Source organism: Citrus sinensis, chromosome 1 (assembly GCF_022201045.2).
Source record: "Citrus sinensis cultivar Valencia sweet orange chromosome 1, DVS_A1.0, whole genome shotgun sequence".
Taxonomy (NCBI): Eukaryota; Viridiplantae; Streptophyta; class Magnoliopsida; order Sapindales; family Rutaceae; genus Citrus; species Citrus sinensis.
This window is the reverse complement of record NC_068556.1, coordinates 21276797-21297970: the sequence shown is the minus strand read 5'-3', so window position 1 is coordinate 21297970 and position 21174 is coordinate 21276797. Positions and strand designations below refer to the sequence as shown.

The 21174-nt window shown below is 36.9% G+C and overlaps 3 protein-coding genes across 11 annotated transcripts; 2 read left to right on the top strand and 1 right to left on the bottom strand.

Moving 5' to 3' along the window:
* The first annotated feature begins 847 nt into the window (after nt 1–847).
* On the top strand, nt 848–10366 carry LOC102627500 (uncharacterized). Of its 3 annotated transcripts, none has more exons than XM_052439471.1 (9): nt 848–1017; nt 1129–3597; nt 4358–4490; nt 4622–4710; nt 5972–6192; nt 6838–6924; nt 7541–7640; nt 7784–7997; nt 8083–10366. In XM_052439471.1, exons 2-9 carry the CDS (start codon nt 1354–1356, stop codon nt 9804–9806), a joined length of 4812 nt encoding a protein of 1603 aa, XP_052295431.1. In that variant the 5' UTR covers nt 848–1017; nt 1129–1353; the 3' UTR covers nt 9807–10366. The 3 variants fall into 3 exon arrangements, with proteins under 3 accessions (XP_052295431.1, XP_006489381.2, XP_006489380.2); XM_006489318.4 differs by having other exon boundaries at nt 849–1017; nt 1140–3597; nt 5954–6192; XM_006489317.4 differs by having other exon boundaries at nt 849–1017; nt 5954–6192.
* Nucleotides 10367–11457: 1091 nt separating this feature from the next.
* On the top strand, nt 11458–14637 carry LOC102628679 (imidazoleglycerol-phosphate dehydratase 1, chloroplastic). The gene is made up of 8 exons (XM_006489322.4): nt 11458–11812; nt 11906–12027; nt 12132–12236; nt 12323–12415; nt 12969–13043; nt 13284–13346; nt 13698–13807; nt 14113–14637. The coding sequence occupies exons 1-8, from the start codon at nt 11575–11577 to the stop codon at nt 14138–14140; spliced, it is 834 nt and encodes a 277-aa protein (XP_006489385.2). The 5' UTR covers nt 11458–11574; the 3' UTR covers nt 14141–14637.
* A 195-nt stretch (nt 14638–14832) lies between these two features.
* On the bottom strand, nt 14833–20640 carry LOC102627996 (photosystem II D1 precursor processing protein PSB27-H2, chloroplastic). 7 transcript variants are annotated; one of them, XM_052437220.1, is made up of 4 exons: nt 20355–20640; nt 19585–20176; nt 15206–15696; nt 14833–15114 (listed from the first exon to the last, which is right to left on the bottom strand). In XM_052437220.1, the coding sequence occupies exons 2-4, from the start codon at nt 19658–19660 to the stop codon at nt 14977–14979; spliced, it is 705 nt and encodes a 234-aa protein (XP_052293180.1). In that variant the 5' UTR covers nt 19661–20176; nt 20355–20640; the 3' UTR covers nt 14833–14976. The 7 variants fall into 7 exon arrangements, with proteins under 7 accessions (XP_052293180.1, XP_052293191.1, XP_052293196.1 ...); XM_052437231.1 differs by having other exon boundaries at nt 15206–15618; nt 20355–20638; XM_052437236.1 differs by having other exon boundaries at nt 15206–15576; nt 20355–20638.
* Between the last annotated feature and the right edge of the window lie 534 nt (nt 20641–21174).

The window sequence follows — 21174 nt, the reverse complement described above, 5'->3', positions numbered from 1 at the left end:
TTCTTTTTAGTATTGCAATGTGAAATGAAGAAAAGAGATTTGTGGCATACATTGCATCCAAATCGATACTGTACCAAGCAAGATTCTGCTTAAGAACGGGGAAAACTAGGCCCGCAAAGTTAAGGTTGGATCATGTCCGCATCACGGGCCGCTTCTGATTTAGTTGAAAAAAATGGGCCGGGCCCACACGATGGTTGGACGCTGCTGATGCCTCTAAATTGCTGCGGTCAAAATGTCAAACAAGAACGTTGGAAACAAAACTACAAAAAAGAGACAAGAGCTACAGGCATCCGTCAACTCAACTCTGGTTAAAAAAACTGAAACAGCCTTGTTTTTTACCAAAACTCACCCAGTGCCCTATTCCCCTATTGCCCCTATTTGAGGACTGAATCCCAGGGAAATTAACCCCGATCTCGTTCTCGTCAGGGGGAACAGTTCCAGCTTTTTCTTCACCTAAAATGCGCTTCAGATACCCTTCTCTGATGCCACCCACCTTCTCTCTCACGCGCTACCTCCCGCGATTTCACTTCACTTTCTTCTTAAATATCCCCCAACACAGTACTAATGCAGTCCAACCATAAAATAAATTAAAAAAAAAAAAAACACAGTCAGCATTATGCTTCAACCATCCCTGATCCTGCCAAGTAATGAAACGTTGCGGGGCCAATAGTACGTGGCAATATCAGTGCGGGTATTTACTGTCCAGCTTGGTTTTCGGACTAATCATAAAACAAGATTTGGAGGGAAATTTGTGCGAAATGTAATTACTGAAAACACGTGTACATATATATATAAGAATTAACCCGAAAATATAATATGAAAAAAATAAAAATAAAAAACCAAAGGGAATAGTGAAAAGAGCACGATGGTTTTAGTTTATTTATAAAGGGACATTAAAAAAACCAAACCCAAAAACTCTCTCTCTCTTTGTTTTCTTCGCCGGGAAATTATTACGTCAGCAAACGGTGGCTCTTGCCGTCAAATTGCGTTTAACGGAATCCTTAGCCTTCCGGCGAGGTATTGTTCTTTGTCTATTTTCCGTTCCGTCGACGTTTTGTTTAACGTGAAAAATCAGAAAAGGCGTTTAATTATTTCTTTATTTTCATTTTTTTTATTTTTTGGTTTTAGTTTTGCTTCAGATCTGGTGGTTTTTGGCGCAATATTTTGATCGAGAGAGATTGAGGGTTTGTAATCACTGTATTTGTTCTGATTTCGTGGAGTAATTGGGGGTTGATTGTGAATTATGAAAGAAAGTGTTGAACTGTAGAGTTCGGTTTGGTGTTTGTGGTGAATTTGGAATGGTTACAGACAAAAGTTTCAAAGTTTAGGGTTTGTGCTAATCAATTGGAGTTTATGGCGGAGAGTAGGAGATCTGGCGATCAATCAGGGATTGTTGTGAAGAATAGGAGCTCTTCAGGTTGTTTAATTGTGAGAAAGAAGAGTGACGATGTTAGTGTGGCTGGTTCTTCGGGGGCTCAAAAGGGTTTCAGGTCAAAAAAAGGAAAAAAGAGGCCTAGGATGGTTATGAGTGATTCTGGTTCGAGTGATGAGCTGTTAATGCCTCCTCGTAGGAGGGTGGGCCCTGAGACAATAAGGGTTTGTAATGGTTTGAGTGGTTTAGAGAAGGTTGTTGTCGGGGAAGAGAGTGATTTTGGTAGGAACCGGGAAAGAGATAGGGATAGGGATACGGTGGAGCGTGTAAGACGTAATGAGGATGGTTTATTTGGTAGAACTGAGGGGCAGAGTGATAGGAAGAGGAATAGGTTAGATGTGTTTGAGTTTGATGAGTATGATGGGTCTGACAAGGAAATAATGATGAGTCAGAAACATTTGGGGGATACAAGAAGGGATATTGGGGGAAGAAGGTTTTTTGGGGGTTCAATGGCATTAGGAAGAGGAGGAATTGAGAGGGAATTGGAGTCTGGTTCAGGTAGACAAGTTGTTGTTGATAAGCGAAAGAATTTGTATTTTGAGAGGACTAATAGCTTTAATCAAGGTGGCATGAATAGATTTGGGATGGATAGGGATGCAGGTCGTTCACCTATATCCTTGTTGAGAGAGAAGTACTCGGGGAATTCAGATGGACCCATTAGGCTTCAGGGGAAAAATGGAGTTCTAAAGGTGATGGTGAACAAAAAGAAAAAGGTAGGTGAACCTGTGAAAAGTTTTGATCATGCGGGTACTGAAGCAAATTGTAGTAGTTCTAGAATTGAAGATAAAGTTAAGAGGAATGTTCCAATCCATCATTCATCTTACTTAGAAACAGAAGTTCTTGAGAAACCTTGCTCATTTCTTAGGAAAGAGAAAAATCAACTTAATTTGAGAAAATCTCTATCAACTAAAAAGAGTAAGGATGATGACTCTGATTCAGCTGACAGTGATACTGCACCGAAGCTGGGACCAAAGAGAATGGAAGCTTGTAAATCTGTGAAAGAGGTTAGTTCTGAAAGTGAAAAAACTCCTGGTGGAAAGCTCACGTTATCCAGGATCAAGGAAGGGAAGGCTAGGCGCGGTAGTGGCACGGAAAAGCAAAAACTACGCGAACGGATAAGGGGGATGCTTGTGGAAGCTGGCTGGACAATAGATTACAGACCTAGAAAGAACAGAGACTACCTGGATGCAGTGTACATTAACCCCACTGGAACAGCTTACTGGTCCATCATCAAGGCCTATGATGCACTTACGAAGCAATTAAATGATGAAGAAGATGAAGCCAAACCAAGTGCCGATGGTTCTCCATTCACTCCCTTACCAGATGAAGTTCTTAGCCAATTAACTAGGAAAACACGAAAGAAGATTGAGAAAGAAATGAAAAAGAAGCAAAGAGATGGCAGTCAGAGTTTCAGCACGAGAGAAACTTCTGCAAGGAGAACTTCAAGTGCCAGACGTGATGAGGACAGTATGGGCAGTGGTAACCATGAAGAGAAACTAAGTTCGTTCTTAAAGCAGGGTGGCAAATCATCCAAGAGTAAAATGAATGAGAATGGTGTGGTCAGCCAGAATCCAAAAGGTCTGAGTTCTACTCATTTGCCAGACACTGATGAAAACCCATCTTCCACATCTGGTTCTCATCAGTTGCATGGAAGGAAAAGTAGAAAACTTGGTAGATGTACTTTGTTGATTCGGAATTCAAATGTGGGCCCAAATTCAGAGACTGATGGCTTTGTTCCATATGCTGGGAAGCTGACATTACTTTCCTGGTTGATTGATTCTGGGACCGTGCAGTTGAGCCAAAAGGTGCAATATATGAATCGTCGACGGACAAAAGTAATGTTGGAGGGTTGGATTACAAGAGATGGCATTCATTGTGGTTGTTGCAGTAAAATCCTCACTGTTTCGAAGTTCGAGATTCATGCTGGAAGCAAATTGCGTCAACCATTCCAAAACATCTATCTGGACTCAGGGGTTTCCCTTCTGCAATGCCAAATAGATGCATGGAATAAATTAAAAGAGTCTGAGAGCATTGGTTTTGAGTCGGTAGATGTTGATGGGGATGATCCAAATGATGATACTTGTGGCATATGTGGAGATGGTGGGGATTTGATCTGTTGTGATGGTTGCCCATCAACATTTCATCAGAGCTGCCTAGATATACAGGTACCATACATTAGATTTAGCATAATTATTAGGGGAATTTCTTTCTTCTCCAGTCTAGTTTTTCCTTCATTATTTTGTTGTGGGCCAATTGGTCATTCTTAATTTTAGTGAAGGTTAATGAATAAAGAAAAGGCTCTGAAATGTGCAGGAGTAACATATTATTACTTGAATATTTAGGTATCTGAATGCCTCTAATGAATTTGTTTTTATTTTCCTTTTGGGGTCACAGTTATGGAGTAGTGGAATTAAAAACTTTTAGCGGTTGAGCAGTTATAAGAAACCAGAAAAGGAGGTGGGATAATCTGCATGGTTCTAATTAGGGCTGATAGGAAATTCTTTGTTAAGCACTAGTGATGCAATATAAGAAAGATAATCCCTTAATTCAGTCAAGTTGATAATTGGAGACTCCCAAAAAAGAAAAGGTGCAAGGTTTTTCAGTTTAAAGGAATTAGGGTGATGGAAACTCCTTTGAAAATACCTTTGCCCCATGCAATCCTGCCTGAGTGCTCGTACTCATGTGGGAACTGTTTTCTTAGTGTTCCCATGGTATTTTTGGTTTGCATTGCTATGAGTAGCTTGAACTAACTTGCCAAAATGGTTGACCTGACAAATTATACAACTGATTAGGTGATCTGAACTAGGCATTAGTGTTTGTTGGCTGAGGTTTCCCCCATTCCGGGGAAAAGAATTTGACGCATCTTACTTATGAAAGGGAATTACACCATATTATTCCGAACTAGCTCACAAAATTATATTGCAGATGCTTCCTCCTGGCGACTGGCACTGTCCAAATTGTACATGTAAATTTTGTGGGCTTGCTGGTGAGGATGATGCTGAAGGAGATGATACTACCACTTCTGCACTGCTGCCTTGCGCCATGTGTGAGAAAAAATGTATATCTCTCTCTCTCTCTCTCTCTCGTTCTTGGTTTTCTCACTCTTGTCGTTTGCTTATAGAATTTTACCTACTTGTGTTTCTTCTTAGCCTAAGTTTTTAATTATAGCATTCATTTCCACTTCTGTAGATCACAAATTATGCATGCAGGAGATGGATGCTCTTTCTGACAATTTGACTGGCTTGGTCACTTCTTTTTGTGGGCGGAAATGTCAAGAGGTATCTTCAATTTCTTGCTTCTCTCAATTTAGTTTTTTTTTTCTTTTGGTTTGGGGGGGGGGGGGGGGGGGGGGGGAGAAAAAATTCTTAGTTATCTTCTACTTGGATTGACATTCTATTCCCATGTAGTTTACACTTGGTTGTATATGGTATGAGAGTACTTAAGTATCTTGTGGCATAAAGCGTTCTTTCCTGCCAGGCTAAACTTAATGTGTCTTCTCTTTTTGTTTATTCTTCTACTTCTTTTTTCCTTTTTCTGTTCCTTTTCTAAAACAATAGCATTTGAAGGTGAGGGTTTCAGTCTTGTTTGCTTATGTAGCATCCTTTCTAACAAAGGTAATGATCCTTTTTTTTTTTTTTTTTTTTTGGTGTGCTGCTATGTAGTCTATTATTTTCTTAAAGATTTGGTTATTCTTTTAGCGATGCTTATTTGCCAGAAACTAGATCTGTTGTTAGAAATTTCAGTTTATATGACAAACATTAACCCACATTCAAGGATGGCAGTCTGGCAGTCTTCTGAATTTGTAAATTGGACTTAAGAACAAGATTTAATTTTGTTCCTTCATTAAAGTAAAGCTGGTTTACTAGCATGTAATTCTATCCATATCTGGTCAACCTTTAAGCATCTATGATACTTGGTGCTGAACTGTAACACTGCAAATTTATGTCATTATTTGAGAGCTTTGGTTTGAAGGGGAAGCTTTTTGTTGTGTTTTAGCCCAAGGATCTCTTGTTGTTTATAAGTTTTGAGCTGAGCCATAATTTTTGTAAATTCTAGATCCCTTTTAGGGTTTCTAGAACAGGCGATCCCTTTGTTGTGAGCAGATGTGGTCATATACTTTGTTTCCTGACCCCAAAAAAGAAAACCGGAAAAAAAAAACTCTCGTTTGGAGCGGTTGCCTGAGAAACATGTTAGTTTTCTGGAGTTATAATATTTGAGTTAAATGAAGGCTGTACTTTGGGTTTTTGTTCCTGGAATTTTTTTTTCTTCCCTTTCTACCTCACCTTATTGCTTACATTTTATTGTCCTAATGTTACTACATATAATTTGCCTGTCTTTTGGAGTGAAAGCACAATTCTGTTTCAATTGTGTGGGCATGTTTTGTGTGGTTGGGGGGGGGGGGGGGGGTTATCCGTTGCATTGTTCTAGTTGGCTTCTTGACTTTTTGGTAGCGTAAGAGTTGATTCTTCAAACTTGCATCCATTAAGGTAATGTCTTGAATTCCATTTTCTGCCTCTACAGCTGTCTGAACATTTGCAGAAATATCTCGGGGTCAAACATGAACTGGAAGCAGGGCTTTCATGGTCCCTTATCCATAGATCAGATGAAGATTCAGATACATCTCTCCGAGGTCTTCCTCAAAGGGTGGAATGCAATTCTAAGCTAGCTGTGGCGCTCAATGTTATGGATGAATGCTTTTTGCCAATTGTTGACCGGCGGAGTGGTATCAATTTAATTCATAACGTTCTTTATAATTCTGGGTAAGCAGGAAATATTTTGTTACTTGGTTTTCCTTGTGTTTCTCGCTTGAGTTGATACCACTTAAACATAATTGATAGCTTTCTTTTGTTACATGGTTGTAAATTATTGTTATATGCTCATTAACTCACCACCTCTCATCCATGTATTGTGATTCCTTTTATGCGATCATATTTTAGTTGATATCTTATGCTATCACTTTTACGATTTGATGTCGAAATGATGATCTGGTGAAAAGTAACTAGTCAGCATGGTTCTATCTTTGTTTTATTGTGGAAATATGACCAAGCATATTTATTAAATTTGAAAATGGGCAAGCTTCTTAAATCCACTCTCTGTATGTTAAATGAATTTTGAACTTAAAAAGACTGGTTGTTCAATATTGGTGACTTGTAATTAGTTGTTTAAGATTGAATTTGCTTTGATTTATTTTATGCATGCACTTTTATTTTCCTTGAGAAATCGTGAATGCATAATTTCTTCTGTATGTATCTGTGTGTTTTACAAGATGTCTGTTAGTGTAGCCTTTTGCTGGATTATTCAGACAATATAATTTCTTTGCAATCGTGATTCAAATTTCATTTCTTTTGGAAAGGGATTTAAATTCTATTGTAATGCAGAAGTTCCCTGATTTTTTTTTTTTTAAGATCAAACTTCAATCGGCTCAATTATAGTGGCTTCTACACTGCCATTCTAGAGAGGGGAGATGAAATAATTTCTGCAGCATCTATCCGGTACAATGCCTCTTTTGCTTCTGGTCATTATTATTCAAATTGACATGGTTTGTTGTTTTCTTTTTTGTTATTTTGTTTTGGATATCTGTCAAAATAATTGCATAGAAAATTTCACAACGTTATCTGGCAGGCTTTTTTTTTGGTGGGGGGGGGGGGGGGGGGGGACAATATCTTTGTATATAATTTTATTGATGCAATAGAACTTTAGAATGGTAGGGGCTACTGTTGTTTAAATAAGATATTATAATAGCGATTAGCAATTTCACTTGCTGTTAGGTGAAAGTGATATCTCACAATATTTTAGGAAATGTTGGTTCCATTGGAATTGTATTTCTGTGAATATTCTCAACAGAACAACTGAAATTTACAATTCTCATACTCTGCATAGTGTTCTGGTGTTTACCATGAAGGAGCGGTTTCAGGGTTGGGATTTTCTTATAGGGGTCCCCCTATGCCTGGGGACAAACATGTTCATGAGATCATATTTTTACATTGGTTTATACCTAATCAGGCTTCTATTTGGCCTAGAAGTTCTGGTTTAATTTGCTATTGAGATCTACAATGTGTGCGCAATTATGCTGATAATGTTATTATTTTAATGCTCTTGCCTGACTAGGTTCCATGGGACCCAGTTAGCAGAGATGCCGTTCATTGGTACCCGCCATATATATAGGCGTCAAGGAATGTGCCGCCGACTTTTCTGTGCCCTTGAGTCAGTAAGTTATCAAAATTACGTCTTGCGCATGTGTTGAATTCATTTGTCAAATATCTGATTTTGTTGTCTGTTTGTCTGTTTGTCTGTTTGCTTTTGCCTTTTATCCACTTGGTTACTTTAACTGATGTTAACTTTTATCTGAAGGCTCTCTGCTCTCTCAAGGTGGAGAAACTGATTATCCCTGCTATTGCTGAACTTATGCATACATGGACTAGAGTTTTTGGTTTCACTTCTCTTGAGGAATCACTTAAGCAAGAAATGAGATCCTTGAATATGTTGGTATTCCCTGGTATAGACATGTTACAGAAACTGCTACTGGAGCAAGAAGGCATCAAGGAGAACATTTCTGCTAGCCAAGGTTCTATTTCACATATGTATTCTCTTTTACTTTCAACTATATGTTTTCATCCTGTCATTTGGCTTAAGCCTTTTTTGAACCACAGGTTCAAAACAAAAGGAACTAGAAGTCAAGCATGAAATTACTCCTGAGATGGAAAATAAAGCTGACTTAGATTCCTCAACTGAGCATGATTCTCATAAGTCTTCTGGTAGTGATCTGCTTCATCCTAATGCCATAAATGGTGTAGTTGTTGCTTCAGATTTTGATTCCAAATGTCCAGGTGTTTCCTCAAATAGTAACTCTACGCTGAGTGGTTCTTCACCAGCTTATGTTTCAGTTGAGGGGACATGTGCTGATTCCAAATCTGCAGACAAGATTGAATGTGCTTCCGATGGCAAGTGTCTTTCCAACTCCGAAACAAGTCAAATAAGAGACACAGAAATTAAACCAGAGTCAGATTCTACTGATGTAGATATAACTCAATCTAGTAAAGAGGTTGTTATGGATGTTGATCACGCAATAGATGTCAATGTTGCCGCTTCTCATGAAGTTGAAAATCCCATTGCTGCTGCGGAATCTGTTGGTCCTGATTCTCAATCAGGGAATAATTTAGCCGAATCTGATCTGGACCAGAAATGTCTTTTTTCTGGCGACAGGAGTTATTATACCCTGGAGAATGGTAATAAGCCTGACTCGGACTCGCCTGCTAATGTTAACACTAAGTTTACTGGAGAGTGTGATATAGATAATGCCAGTGATGTGGGTGCTGCTGCCCAAGAAGTGAAAAATGTTGACGCAGTTCAGGAAATGCCTGCTTCTGAATCAGCAGACAAGTCAGCGAAATCTGCTTCAGGGATTAATTGTCCTTCTGATCTGGGCATGGTTAACACTGCAAAAGGGACGGAAAATAAACAAGTCTCGTATTCTCATATCAAAGATTACATTCAGCCTTGCAAAGATGCTGATGATATGGGTGATGCCCGTGCAATAGATGTTAATGTTGCTGGTTCACATGAAGTTGAAATTGTAGTTTCTGTAGAGAGGACTGTTTGTTCTGATTCACAATCAGATGACAAATTGATTGAATCTGCTTCTAGTCCCTGTATGCTACAGATAGAAACCAAAGCACAATTGGATTCTTCTGTCAAAGATGAAGTCCAGCCTACTAAAGAGGTTGGCAATGATGATGCCCTTGCAATAGATGTCAATGCTACTGCTCCTGAAGTTCTTCAGCCAGTCATGGTTCAACAGTTAAAATGTGGTGATTTTCAGTCTGGGGACAAGTTAGTTGAAGATGGTGTTCAGTCATGTAGAGATGGTGCTAAAGTTGACACTGATGGATTAGATAACAACATCGATCCATTTGATGAACCTGAAATTCCCATTTCAGTTGCAGGGAGCATAATTGCCGATTCAGAGTTGGAGAATAAGTCAGCTGAGCCTAAATCTGCTTCTGAGACGGAATGCCTTGTCTCTGAAACTGATCTCAAAGAACCACATATGCAACATGAATGGTCATCAGATTCTCCATTTGAAGATAATTCTCTACCCTGTAAAGCGGATAGTTCTGATGACAAACATACCGAAGTTGCTTTTTCTCTTGGGGAAATTACTGAAGAGAATGCCACTGATGCCGGCAATGGAATTCCTGCTGACCCTCTAACTAGGTTTGATAGCTGTGATGTGAGTTCTTCCATACAAGGTGCAGAGGGACAAAAATCAATTGCCTCTTCGGAAGCTGGTTCTGAAGCAGCACGTTGTGAAGAAAGTAGTCTACATCCATCCAATGATGTGCCTGCGGGGAAAGCCGAATCTAGCTCTGCTTGATATGCACATAGCTCAGACACCAGGTGTTCTGTATGCTGTACTGCCTCTCTCAATCTCAAATTGCACCTTTTCATGCATGGTTTTAACTCCTATGCTAGTGATTCCAAGGAAAGGACATTCAGGCTCTAGCACCATTTCCGAGGCTTAAAATTTTTCCTTTCATGCAAGAAGTGCTTTTTCTGCGAGGTCTTGGTTAAGAAGTTGCTGTTGCTGCTGTAATAGCACATTTTCTGTCGAAAGGTGAAAAGCGGTGAAAAGCAAGTGCCGTTCGAAGTGTAAATAATGGAATCAGTTTTGAGTCTACAAGTTGATAGCTTCTCTGCGGAGCGCTAATTTTTCATTTATATGTAGCAATTCGTTCTTTAAATATGTGAAAATGTCAAGCAAGCTCACTACATGACAGATGATGTATTTGAGGCAAGTGACATTTGAGCAAGCTTTTCCTGTAACTAGTTTAAAAAACTTCTTGATAATAGTGAGCCCCTATTGTACCAAGCTCATAGGCCTTCTTTGTATCACATTCATATATTTTAAGTTCAATGTCATCTAGTTTTCAAATAGTCTTATCTTTCTTTCTTCTCTCGCCCCTCTCATTTTTGGGTTTTGGCTATGAATTGCAGAACTAGAAAAAGAAAAAAAAGAAAAAAAAAAGTTCATTTTTGTATTTTTTTTGTTTCTCTTTTTTTTTTTTTTAATTCAAGGTATGTGGTTGTGAATTTAACTTCACATATTTACAACTATAATATATCTTTTTTTAATATTTCAACTTTAATATATTATTTTTAGGGTATTTCTAATATAATCTACAATAAGGTAAAATTCACTTACTAGTCCTATTACTCTACTCGCCATTTTTACATTATTTTATTGATTGTAAATTATGTAAATTAAGCAAATGCTTGTTTTTAACCCTCTGACTTTCATTATGCATATAGAGAAAGTGTCACCAACTTTCTTTAAAAAGAGAGTTGTAGTCAATTACTCTTACTAGCATCAGTATTCGTTTATTCGATTTGATTTTATACGAAATAAATGGATTTGGGTTTAAAAAAATGATTTATTTAATAAATGAATAAATTCAATTCAATTAGTTATTTAAACGAATTGAATTCGGATTTAAAAATATTGATTCGTTTGTTCGTTTATAAATAAATCGAATGCAATCCATTAATTTAAAATTCATTTAATTTAATTAAATTACTTATTTATCCTTAAATATGTATGAAAAAAAAATTTAGTTTGAAGGTTAACATAATAATTATAAATGATAATAAATTTGTATTTTGTGGGATGTTAAATTTTTGGTCTTTTTATATTTTATTTTGCTTAATTTTTATTTATTAATTATAATTTTATAAATGAATTTATATTCAATTTAATCTTTATGGATTTGTTATATAAACAAATAGTAAATAAAACAAAATTTACTTCACCTAAATGAATTAAATAAATCAAACAAATATGTATTTAACAAACGAACAAATAAAAATGCTAATACTTCAATTTATTTAATAAATAATTTAAAATTAAATTAATAAAATTTTTACCCAATTCATTTAAGATTTCATTCAAATTCGATTCATCATTCCTTTTGGCGCACGACCAACGTTATTGATAGATGATTAAAAAAATAAAATATTTTCTCCATTTGTTTTTTCAATAATACTGCTAGTAATGAGGATCAGAAACAGAAAAAACGCTGCGTTTTAGCAAAAGCCGTGTTGGCGTTGCTACTCTCTCTGCGACATTGGAAACGATAGTGTGTAAAATGGAGCTCTCGGTCCCAGCTCGCCTTGTTCGCCTTTCAATCTCGTCCACGTCCTCACGCCGGCTCCTCGTTAAACCAAAAACCAATCTCTCTCGTAAACTTCTCCCCATCTCCACACAATACTGCTCCTCAACGCGCCGCATGAACTCCCTCACAACACCACGCGCCTCTCTAAACCCAGACGGCGACAGCAAACACAACAACGGGTCCGCCTCAACTTCCTCTGCCGTCGATTCTGGTCAAACCCCTGCTTTTGACTCTGATTTCATTTTTTTAACTTCAATTTATTGGTGTTTGCTTTTTTGAACTATTGTTCTTTGTCTTATTTCAGGTCGAATTGGGGAAGTGAAAAGAGTCACGAAAGAGACCAACGTTTCTGTGAAGATTAACGTCGATGGCTCTGGCGTTGCTGATTCATCCACTTGCATTCCCTTCCTAGATCACATGCTTGATGTATTTTACTTTCTCTTTATTATTATATTCTTTATTTGTAATAAAATGTTTATTAAATTTGCTTCCGTATTGATTTTTCTTTTTTTGGTTCTATTTGTATTTAGCAACTGGCTTCGCACGGGCTATTTGATGTGCACGTGAGGGCAACCGGAGACATTCACATTGATGATCATCATACCAATGAAGACGTTGGGCTTGCCATTGGCACGGTAACTATTCAAAACGGTGTTAGTTTTGTTTTTTATGTTCAAGCAAGATGAAATTTTGTTGCATAATTAGCACTTTTGTTGTGCAGGCATTGCTGCAGGCTCTTGGTGATAGGAAAGGAATTAATCGGTTTGGTGATTTTACAGCTCCTCTTGATGAAGCTTTGATTCATGTTTCATTGGTATGCTTGTTTCATATTCTGCTGATTAGCTGAGGATTAACAAGATTACGTTGAGAACTTTAAGATCTATATTTATATGAACTATAGGGAAAAGAATGACATTCGGTTAGGATAAATTTGATAGGTTTATCGAAGTTTCACTAGAATTAATGTAAATCATGAGAAAGTTACAAGTAAAAAAATTTGTTGCCTTCAGCCTGCAAATTATAACCTGGAGCCATTAATAACTTGCTGGTTCTGTGATTTTTAAGTGTTTAGAAAAGCTATCTTTTTTTTTGAGATATTACTGTAAAAGAAGAATGCGTAATGGAAATGTGGATGATCCTTAAGACTCGGTTCTACTGATGAGAATCTTCTTTTTAGTGTGTGAAAGTTGACTTTTTGCACAGGTGAGAGGATTTAGGGCTTTAGGCTTCATTTTACCTGAGATCTTGAGTCTCACTCTCTTTTTGTATATATATTTATGTTTTCGTGAGGCATAGTTATGGTTATACATTTTATCTACTTGGTGAATTTGAAAGAATGCTCAAATTTCGAGATTACTTTGTTTCAGGATTTATCTGGACGGCCACATTTAAATTATGATTTGCAAATTCCCACACAGAGAGTTGGAACTTACGACACTCAAGTACTTTGCTTTTCTCTTACTTCCATCCTTATACATTTAGATATCTGAATCTGTTGCATACATAAATTATTGTTGAAATTTCTTCTGTGGAGATGTCAAGTTGATATTATACTTTGTGCATCTTCAAGAGTTTCTTAAATTATGGTATAGTTAAAGCTGTTGTTTCTGTTTCTTTCTATTTTCTGTTGGATTTATTTTACCAGTATTATTTTTAATATTTTTGAACTTTCTTATTTGTAGTTGGTGGAGCACTTTTTCCAGTCTTTGGTGAACACTTCTGGAATGACTCTTCATATTCGACAGGTAAATTGCCGAGAGCCTCATAAATTTGGTGTGTTCAACTTTAAATCATTGAAACTTTTTTGTTTGTTTAGGAACTAAAAATTAATTGTGGTTAAACGATGCCCTTTATGCTCATTGTATTGGACAAATTATATTCCGTTGTCAACTGGATTTATGGCTACCTGAATGCAAATTTTAAATTCTGTTCTGAGCATTTTGTTTGAATTTCTTTGTAAATTATAGAATCTTGTTAATTTTGGTGAATTATGTCTGTGGTCTTTGCTCAGAAGAGTGGGCCTCTAATATTTATGAATTCTTTTGTTTTTGTTCCACTTGAGTTTTTAAGAGTAATCAAATAATGGTTGAACACAGCTTGCTGGAAAAAATTCTCATCACATTATTGAGGCAACCTTCAAAGCTTTTGCTAGGGCTCTCCGACAAGCAACAGAGTATGATCCACGTCGCCGTGGAACTATACCAAGGTTTGCTTTACTTCTTGGAAAAAAAAAAAAACAAGTTGCAATGATTTTTGAGTGCATAATCCTTTTCTCAAAAACATAGCCGTAATTGGTGAGAAATTTGAGGATAGAAACATAAGCAATAGTGTAATTTCATTATTAGTTGTAGCGCATTAAAGTGCATTAAAGTCCCGTGTAAATGTATAGTTAAATGAACGTTTTATTTGAAGTGTTCATTTATTTATTTATTTCATGAAGTTAAGATGACATCAGGACACATAAAACTAAAGTCTAAAGTTTATTGAAGTTGAATGGTGTTTGTTTTGCAGCTCAAAAGGGGTTCTACTACGATCTTGATACTTCACGGGATTCATGGACTGGGGATGGGGTTCTTCATGTAGCCTTAAGATTATTGTTAAGAGGGTTATAACTTCATCACCGGCTCCTACCATATGCATTAAAAGGTGTTCTTTTGATTTCTGGTGGTTCACTCTCATATCATTACTGGGACATGTGCTGCTTCAATTGATCAGGGCAAGAAATTTTCAAATCTTTTCATCTGTTCTAGACCTTCTGATGAGACGAGCTCAACAAGTACAAATATGGAGGGCAGAGAGTTGCTCCTGTCTCTAGTGTGTCCCGCGAACGTTGAGGAGATTTAAAGCAATCTTGCCTTCTTGATGACTAAATTGTGTCCGGTAGAGTATAGGTGTTAAAAACCAGAACAGTATGATCTTGAGGCAATAAATCATTCTACTAGCTTTTTGTTCGGGATATGTAATTGGTATTTGCTGGGTTATGGATTTTGTAATTTATAAAATTATCTTGCTGAATGTCAAGTATGCGTCAATGAAGATGGATCCAGTAAATCTTGAATGTTGCTTTGCTTTTGTTTACTCGGGACTGCAACGTTTTGAAGAATTTGGCATCTTTAACTTGACAGACACTCGGGACTATGTAAATCAAATAATGCTGCATTAAACCTCAAAGCAATCCTCGACCTCACGGTTGGTTGGTGTGACGGCATGATGTGAATGTGGAACAAATGGTAGAATTGAATATGGATTTTTGTCCTTACTGTTATAGTTTTCAGTTAAGGAAAAAGGCATGGAAAGAAAGCAGCCTGGATTTCTGAAATACACATGCACAAGCAAATTAAAATGATATACATCAAGGTTAAGATGGGAAGGCAACTATAAAAATTTTTCAGCAGTATCTAAATCATTTAATATTTCAGATTTAACCTCTCCTGGAAGTGGAGCAGATGGGCCTGCCTTGGAGTAGAAGCTAGCCAAGGATCTAATTGCTTTCTCTAGCTCAACGTTAGATTCCTGCAAATGAGGTACAAGTAACTCATATGGAACCAACCCCATAAAACATACGAGTGCTTCGAAGTCATACAAGTTAGCCAAATATACATACCTCACCAGCCACCGTCTTTTGTCCCCTCCAATTGCTCAAATAGTCTCGAATAGACTCCTTTGCTGAATCTGCATTGCGCCTAAAGTTAGCGATATCCTTAGGATCTTCCTTTAGTGACTCCCGCAGTGTCTTCACCAACTCTCTTGCTGATTTCAAGTAAGCCTTTGGCAGAACTTTCCCAGATTTCGTTTTCTCATTTGGATCAAAAAGTGATTTGATGGCTCCAATAACTCCTTCCTCTTTTTCATCTTGGCCATTTGACATATCTTCAGCTTGAACTGGTAAAGGAGCTAAGCCGCAGTTGAAAGTCAGAATAGCGACCAATGCAGTACTACTACAAGATATAACATGTCGGCGACTTGATGCAGCCTCTACAGGAGGCAGAACAACATGAGTCCTCGAATGCAGTTTATCTGCTTTCCACAGGGAAGCAGTGAAGAAACAGAAAAGGTTGATGAAGGACAGCATTAGGAAGGAAGTACATAAAGATGCTGAAACAAAAAATGCAATTATGTAGTTTTGGAAAAAAAGCAAATGAACTAGGTTAAATTATTGAATGATAAAGATCAAAACATAAATTCGGTCACAACAGCCAGGATTCTAAGCTAAATCTCAGTATTCACAGGCCACAATGGTCCTCATAATGCATCTCTCGCTCAACGGTTAACTTATTTTGTGTTGTTCTTTTCTATTTGAACATTCTTGTTCTTATTTTTACTGTTCATTCCTACCTAATATAGATCTGGAAAAAGTTCATTGAAGGCTAAAATTAAAGCTGGACTGATTTCAGATTAGCCATTTGCCCTATTATAGTATCCCAGACGGATTGCATTTGTTAACAAGGAGAGCTTCATTCCCTGTTAAATAATCGCATCAGTCAGCATTTTCGTCTTTGTAGTTTATGTAGACTACTTCTAACAATTATTGACATCTCTGTTTCAAGTCTTCCGTCTGATAGATTCTCTAGTACTATGCTTAATGGTATTGCTTGGCCTGCTACAACAATTAGAGATTCTCTCTGTTCTGGCCACTAGCTTTGAAAATGCACAGATGGCATTAGCTATTCGCCTAGCAATCCTTTGCTGAAATAGCCATCTTCATTTCTTTTTGGTTCTTCACAAATTTAATATTATGTTTAACAATGTCTATAATTACATAGTTTAATATCAAGGGGACACATCTATATTAATCAATGCAATAATAAGGTGCCGATTAATAATTGGTTAGTACTTTAATTCTATATCCTCATTTAAGATGAAATATTTTTGGAGAAACAAGGAGCAAAGACTTTTTCTCCACATGTGATTGTCATGTACATAACTAATCCTGCCTCCTGGAGATAAGGACTTGCCACAGATAGTCTAGACGACTCTTAGATGGGAGCTAGTGGCACATACGAGAGAACTTATGGGTTACTACATGCCAAGAAACACCATATTACCCATTACCAGATAATCAACTAAATGAAAAACCTAAAACGAGAGATATCAACAGTTTCAGAATTAGTCTGCTCTTATAGGCAACCATGAAAAAGAAGATGCTACCTAGATATCCTTATCTAAAAGTAAATAAAGCTTTCCTCCACATGCGAAACCGCAATTCTTCTAGCTAGCACATTATTGCTCATATAGCTGGGATACAAAGGAAAATGCTAAATGGCCAAAATAAATAGAGAAGGACGACAAAAACAGCAGCATGGCTGCCGTTTCACGCCACCTTCTCTCTCTTACTTTTGGCTATTAGTAGCAGCAAAATAATTAAAAAAGGCCAAAAAACAAGAAATTTGAGCCTTATCAATACTAAAAAACATTATCCTCTCATAGCAACCCCCCCCCCCCACCCAAAAGCGAGATTTGTGCATTAGTTAAGTAAAAAAGAAAAGAAAAGGCCATTTTGTGATGAATGGAGCCGCCGGTAGCACCGGCCAACAACAATCACACCAACGACGACTTATCCCCTTGATAGTCATTGCTCCCTTTCTTACTAGTTTGCACCTTCACGGGAAACCTCTCTTCTTTACTGTAGTCTTTGTAAAACACGAAGATTTCCTTATAACTATCAAATAACATCCCAAACGTTAACTCATATTTTTTCGGTTGCACACTTTCAAACACATTGTTAGCTCCTATTTCTTGTAACCCTTCAAATGTATGCTCATTTTCTAAATTCTCAATTCCTACAAAATAATTAACATTTGTATTAAGAATAAGTAATTACACAAGTTTCCAAAATTTTTGTCTAGTAAAAGTTTAATCCATTCAGTTTCTAGCAATTTAAATTTAAAAAAAAAAAAATCTAACAATTTAAATAAATAAAAAAATCCATAAACTAATTTATTTAAATCTAATGGGAAAGGGAAACTTATCAATTAACCAACAACAATTTCCTCTGTTGTCAACAAGGTCGTTGTTGGCTGGTGCCACTGGCGGCTTTGTTCGTCACTAAATGGCCGCTTTTTTTTTTTTCTTTAACAAAGTGAATGTGATGCAGATCTTGCGCTCGGGTTATATTTTTTTGGAAAATGCTAAAGAGTTAGAGAAATGAGAGAAGCACGAGAGAAACAGCAGCAGTTGCTGCCGTTACGCTTCCCATTTCTCTAGCTAATTTAAACAATAAAAAAAAATGACTAAAGAAATGGGATAACGACAAAATGAAATCCAAAGCTTATCCTCTAGCCAAGCTTCCTCATCCACTCCTCTCTCCTCACCGCAAAGCACTCATTCTCGTTCACGGCAAAGCACTCTTTCCGTCTCTCCTCCTCCTCACGGTCTCTCCTACTCACGGCAAAACACCCTTTCCGTCTCTCCTCTGTCTCTCCTCCTCACGGCAAAACAGCATTGTTTTCGTCTCTCTCCTCTGTCAGGGGCTCAAGGCAAAGCAGCACTCTTGATTTGCATTCTTTCCAGCTAATGTTATTCATTATGGTAAGATATTGTTGCAGGGTAGAGCACTATTAAATGCAATAGGTAATTTGGAGTTGTCGGGGTCTCATGGACAGAGGCTTTAAGAAAGTTGGGTCACAATTTAGAAGATGTTGCTAGGCAGGTCAGATAATTTTGCTATACTCTGCTCCAAAAATAATTTTCAGAATTAATTACAAGTGCATTTGTGAATCTATAGCTGTCAATTGATCATACAATCAGAGAAGTTGACGTCTTACTTTGTGAGTTTAGGGGATTTTCTTCTAAACTTGTCATTTGATTACTGAAGGAACTGGATGCTGCACTTGGAAATGGAGGCTTAGAAAGGCTTGCTTCCTGCTTTTTGGACTCTTTGGCTACACTTAATTACCCAGCATGGGATATGGACTTAGATACAAATATGGCTTGTTTAAACAACTCATCACTAAAGATGGTCAGGAAGAAGTTGCAGAAAGTTGGCTCGAGGTTGGGTTTATAATTCTTATTATTAGTAGAACTAGTTAATTTATTTGTAGCAGATTGGCAATATGTCCAATAATTGAAGTATCTCTTTGCAGATTGGCAGTCCTTGAGAAATTGTTACAAATGATGTGTCATATCCCGTGGAATTCTATGGTGAAGTCATTCTAGGGCCAGATGGACGTAAAAAATAGGTTGGAGGAGAAAATGTGATGGATGTTGCCTATGATGTCCCAATTCCCGGATATAAAACTAAAACCACATTAAACCTTCGCCTTTGGTCTACCAAAGTTGCTGCAGAAGACTTTGATTTACATGCTTTCAATACAGGAGATCATGCTAAAGCATATGCAGCTATCACAAATGTTGAGAAAGTATGGATAATAAATGAATCCATGTGCTTCTTTTTCCACATTTGTACTGGTACGAGTATGCTATGTGGACTGAAAAACTTTTGTTGTGTTTAGATTTGCTATGTATTATATCCTGGGGATGAATACATAGCAAGAAAGACTCTTCGGTTGAAGCAACAATATACTCTATGCTCTGCCTCCGTTCAAGATATCATTGTACGGTATGAAGGGAGATTAGGGGAGCCTGTGAATTGGGAAAATTTTCCTGAAAAAGTTGCAGTGCAGATGAATGACACTCACCCAACACTTTGCATTCCGGATCTGATAAGAATACTAATGGATGTTAAGGGCCTGAGTTGGAATGATATTATATAAATCCAACACGCCCACACCTACCAAAAACTAAATCTTTCACAGAAATGTCAAAACAAAAATTAGAACACCAATCAATTGTTTTTCAATTAGTTTCGAACCTGCAAAAGAAATGTCAAAAAAATAAAAAATAAATTCCAGAAGCTTATTACACAAAATCACGGAAGTTTATCATATCTTGCATTGTTTATGACATTTATTTATTGTTTGCCGAGAAAATGCAAGGAAAGTAAAAGAAAAATAACAAGTTGAAAAAAAGCACGATTTTGCTTACTTAATGTTTGCCAAGAGAGCCGAGAGAGAGGGAGAGTGCTGCTTTGCCGTGAGCCCGTAATAGAGGAGAGAGACATAAACAGTGCTGCTTTTCTATGAGGAGGAGAGAGGGAAAGGGTGCTTTCCGTGAGTAGGAGAGACCGTGAGGAGGAGGAGAGACAGAAAGAGCACTCGCCGTGAATGATGATAGTGCTTTGCCGTGAGGAGAGAGAGGAGTGGATGAGGAAACTTGGTTAGAGGATAAGCTTTGTATTTTATTATATCGTTATTCCATTTCTTTATTATTATTTATTTTTTTATTATTTAAATTAGTTAAAGAAATGGAAAGCGAAACTGCTGCCGTTTCTCTCGTGGTTCTCTCATTTCTTTAGCTAGCTAAACCTCTACTCTATTTTTTTAGCACGGATAAGGCTTAAATTTGACTTCTTTACTATTATTTTAATGCTACTAGTGGCCAAAAGTAAAACAAAAAAAAGGGACATAAAACATGCTGTCGTTTCTATAGTCTTTCCTTCTTTCTTTTGGCATTTAGCATTTTTCTTTGTGTCCCAAGCTACATGAGTACAGTGTTACTCATCGTAACGAGCAAATATCTGAATAAAATAAGGCAAGAGAGGCTAATGTTGAGGAGAACTCAAGGAACTTGGAAACGAGGCAACGCAACAAGCAGTTATGCATATGAACATATGAAATAAGCAGACAGCAGGAAATTAAAAAAAAAAAAAGAAAAAACAAAAACCAAAAGATTCAGGAAAAGTTTTCATCACTTACACTCAGAGTTAGCTTTCAGAATTTTCTTCGCGACACTCGAAACACAAATGGGATCCGTCTTTGCTGCTACAATTGTTATAGCCATTCTTGTTCTGGTTCTTGTCTTGCTTGTACCTAATAACCAAGTTTATCCATCAGCAAAATCCAAACTGCACTCTAAGAAACATCCGCTGTCTGCTTCAACGCTGCTGCTCTCACCCTCAGAAGACAGAAAGTTACAAGAGATTATAATTTTGATGATTTTATCCGAATGGACGCGTGAGGCATTTTGTGCATTTTCCAGGAGTACGATATTTTATTTGCGTACTTATAATTCAACTATATTGCATAATCACCCCCTTTAACTTTGGTGTGGACTTGTTTTCTCCCGTTAGGGATGACGCCGTTTGGGGTAACCGTTCGAACACTTTCTAATCATTATCTCAATCGCTCGAGGTATTTATAAATAATCTATTGAATAAGTGAATTAAACACTAAATTGTTTGACAAATTACGAAAGTAATCATCTAATGAAAATGAGTGCTAATAAAAATAATTAGATTTTACTCAAGAATTATAATATTACTCTTGCGTTTTTTTTAAATAAGAATAGTAGTTGAGATGGGTAATATGTAATCCTAAGTATTTTTTTTTAAATTGTTATTTAATTGATTAACATCGTATAGATTACAAAAATTTATTAGTAGGGTAATAAACCAATATATACACACACACGGGGCATATTAGCAGCTCCTAAAATTACCTTTAGTTTATTCTTATTAATATCTAGATGAATTAATGGATAAGATTTATTAAAATTAAATATTTAAGATTTTTTAAT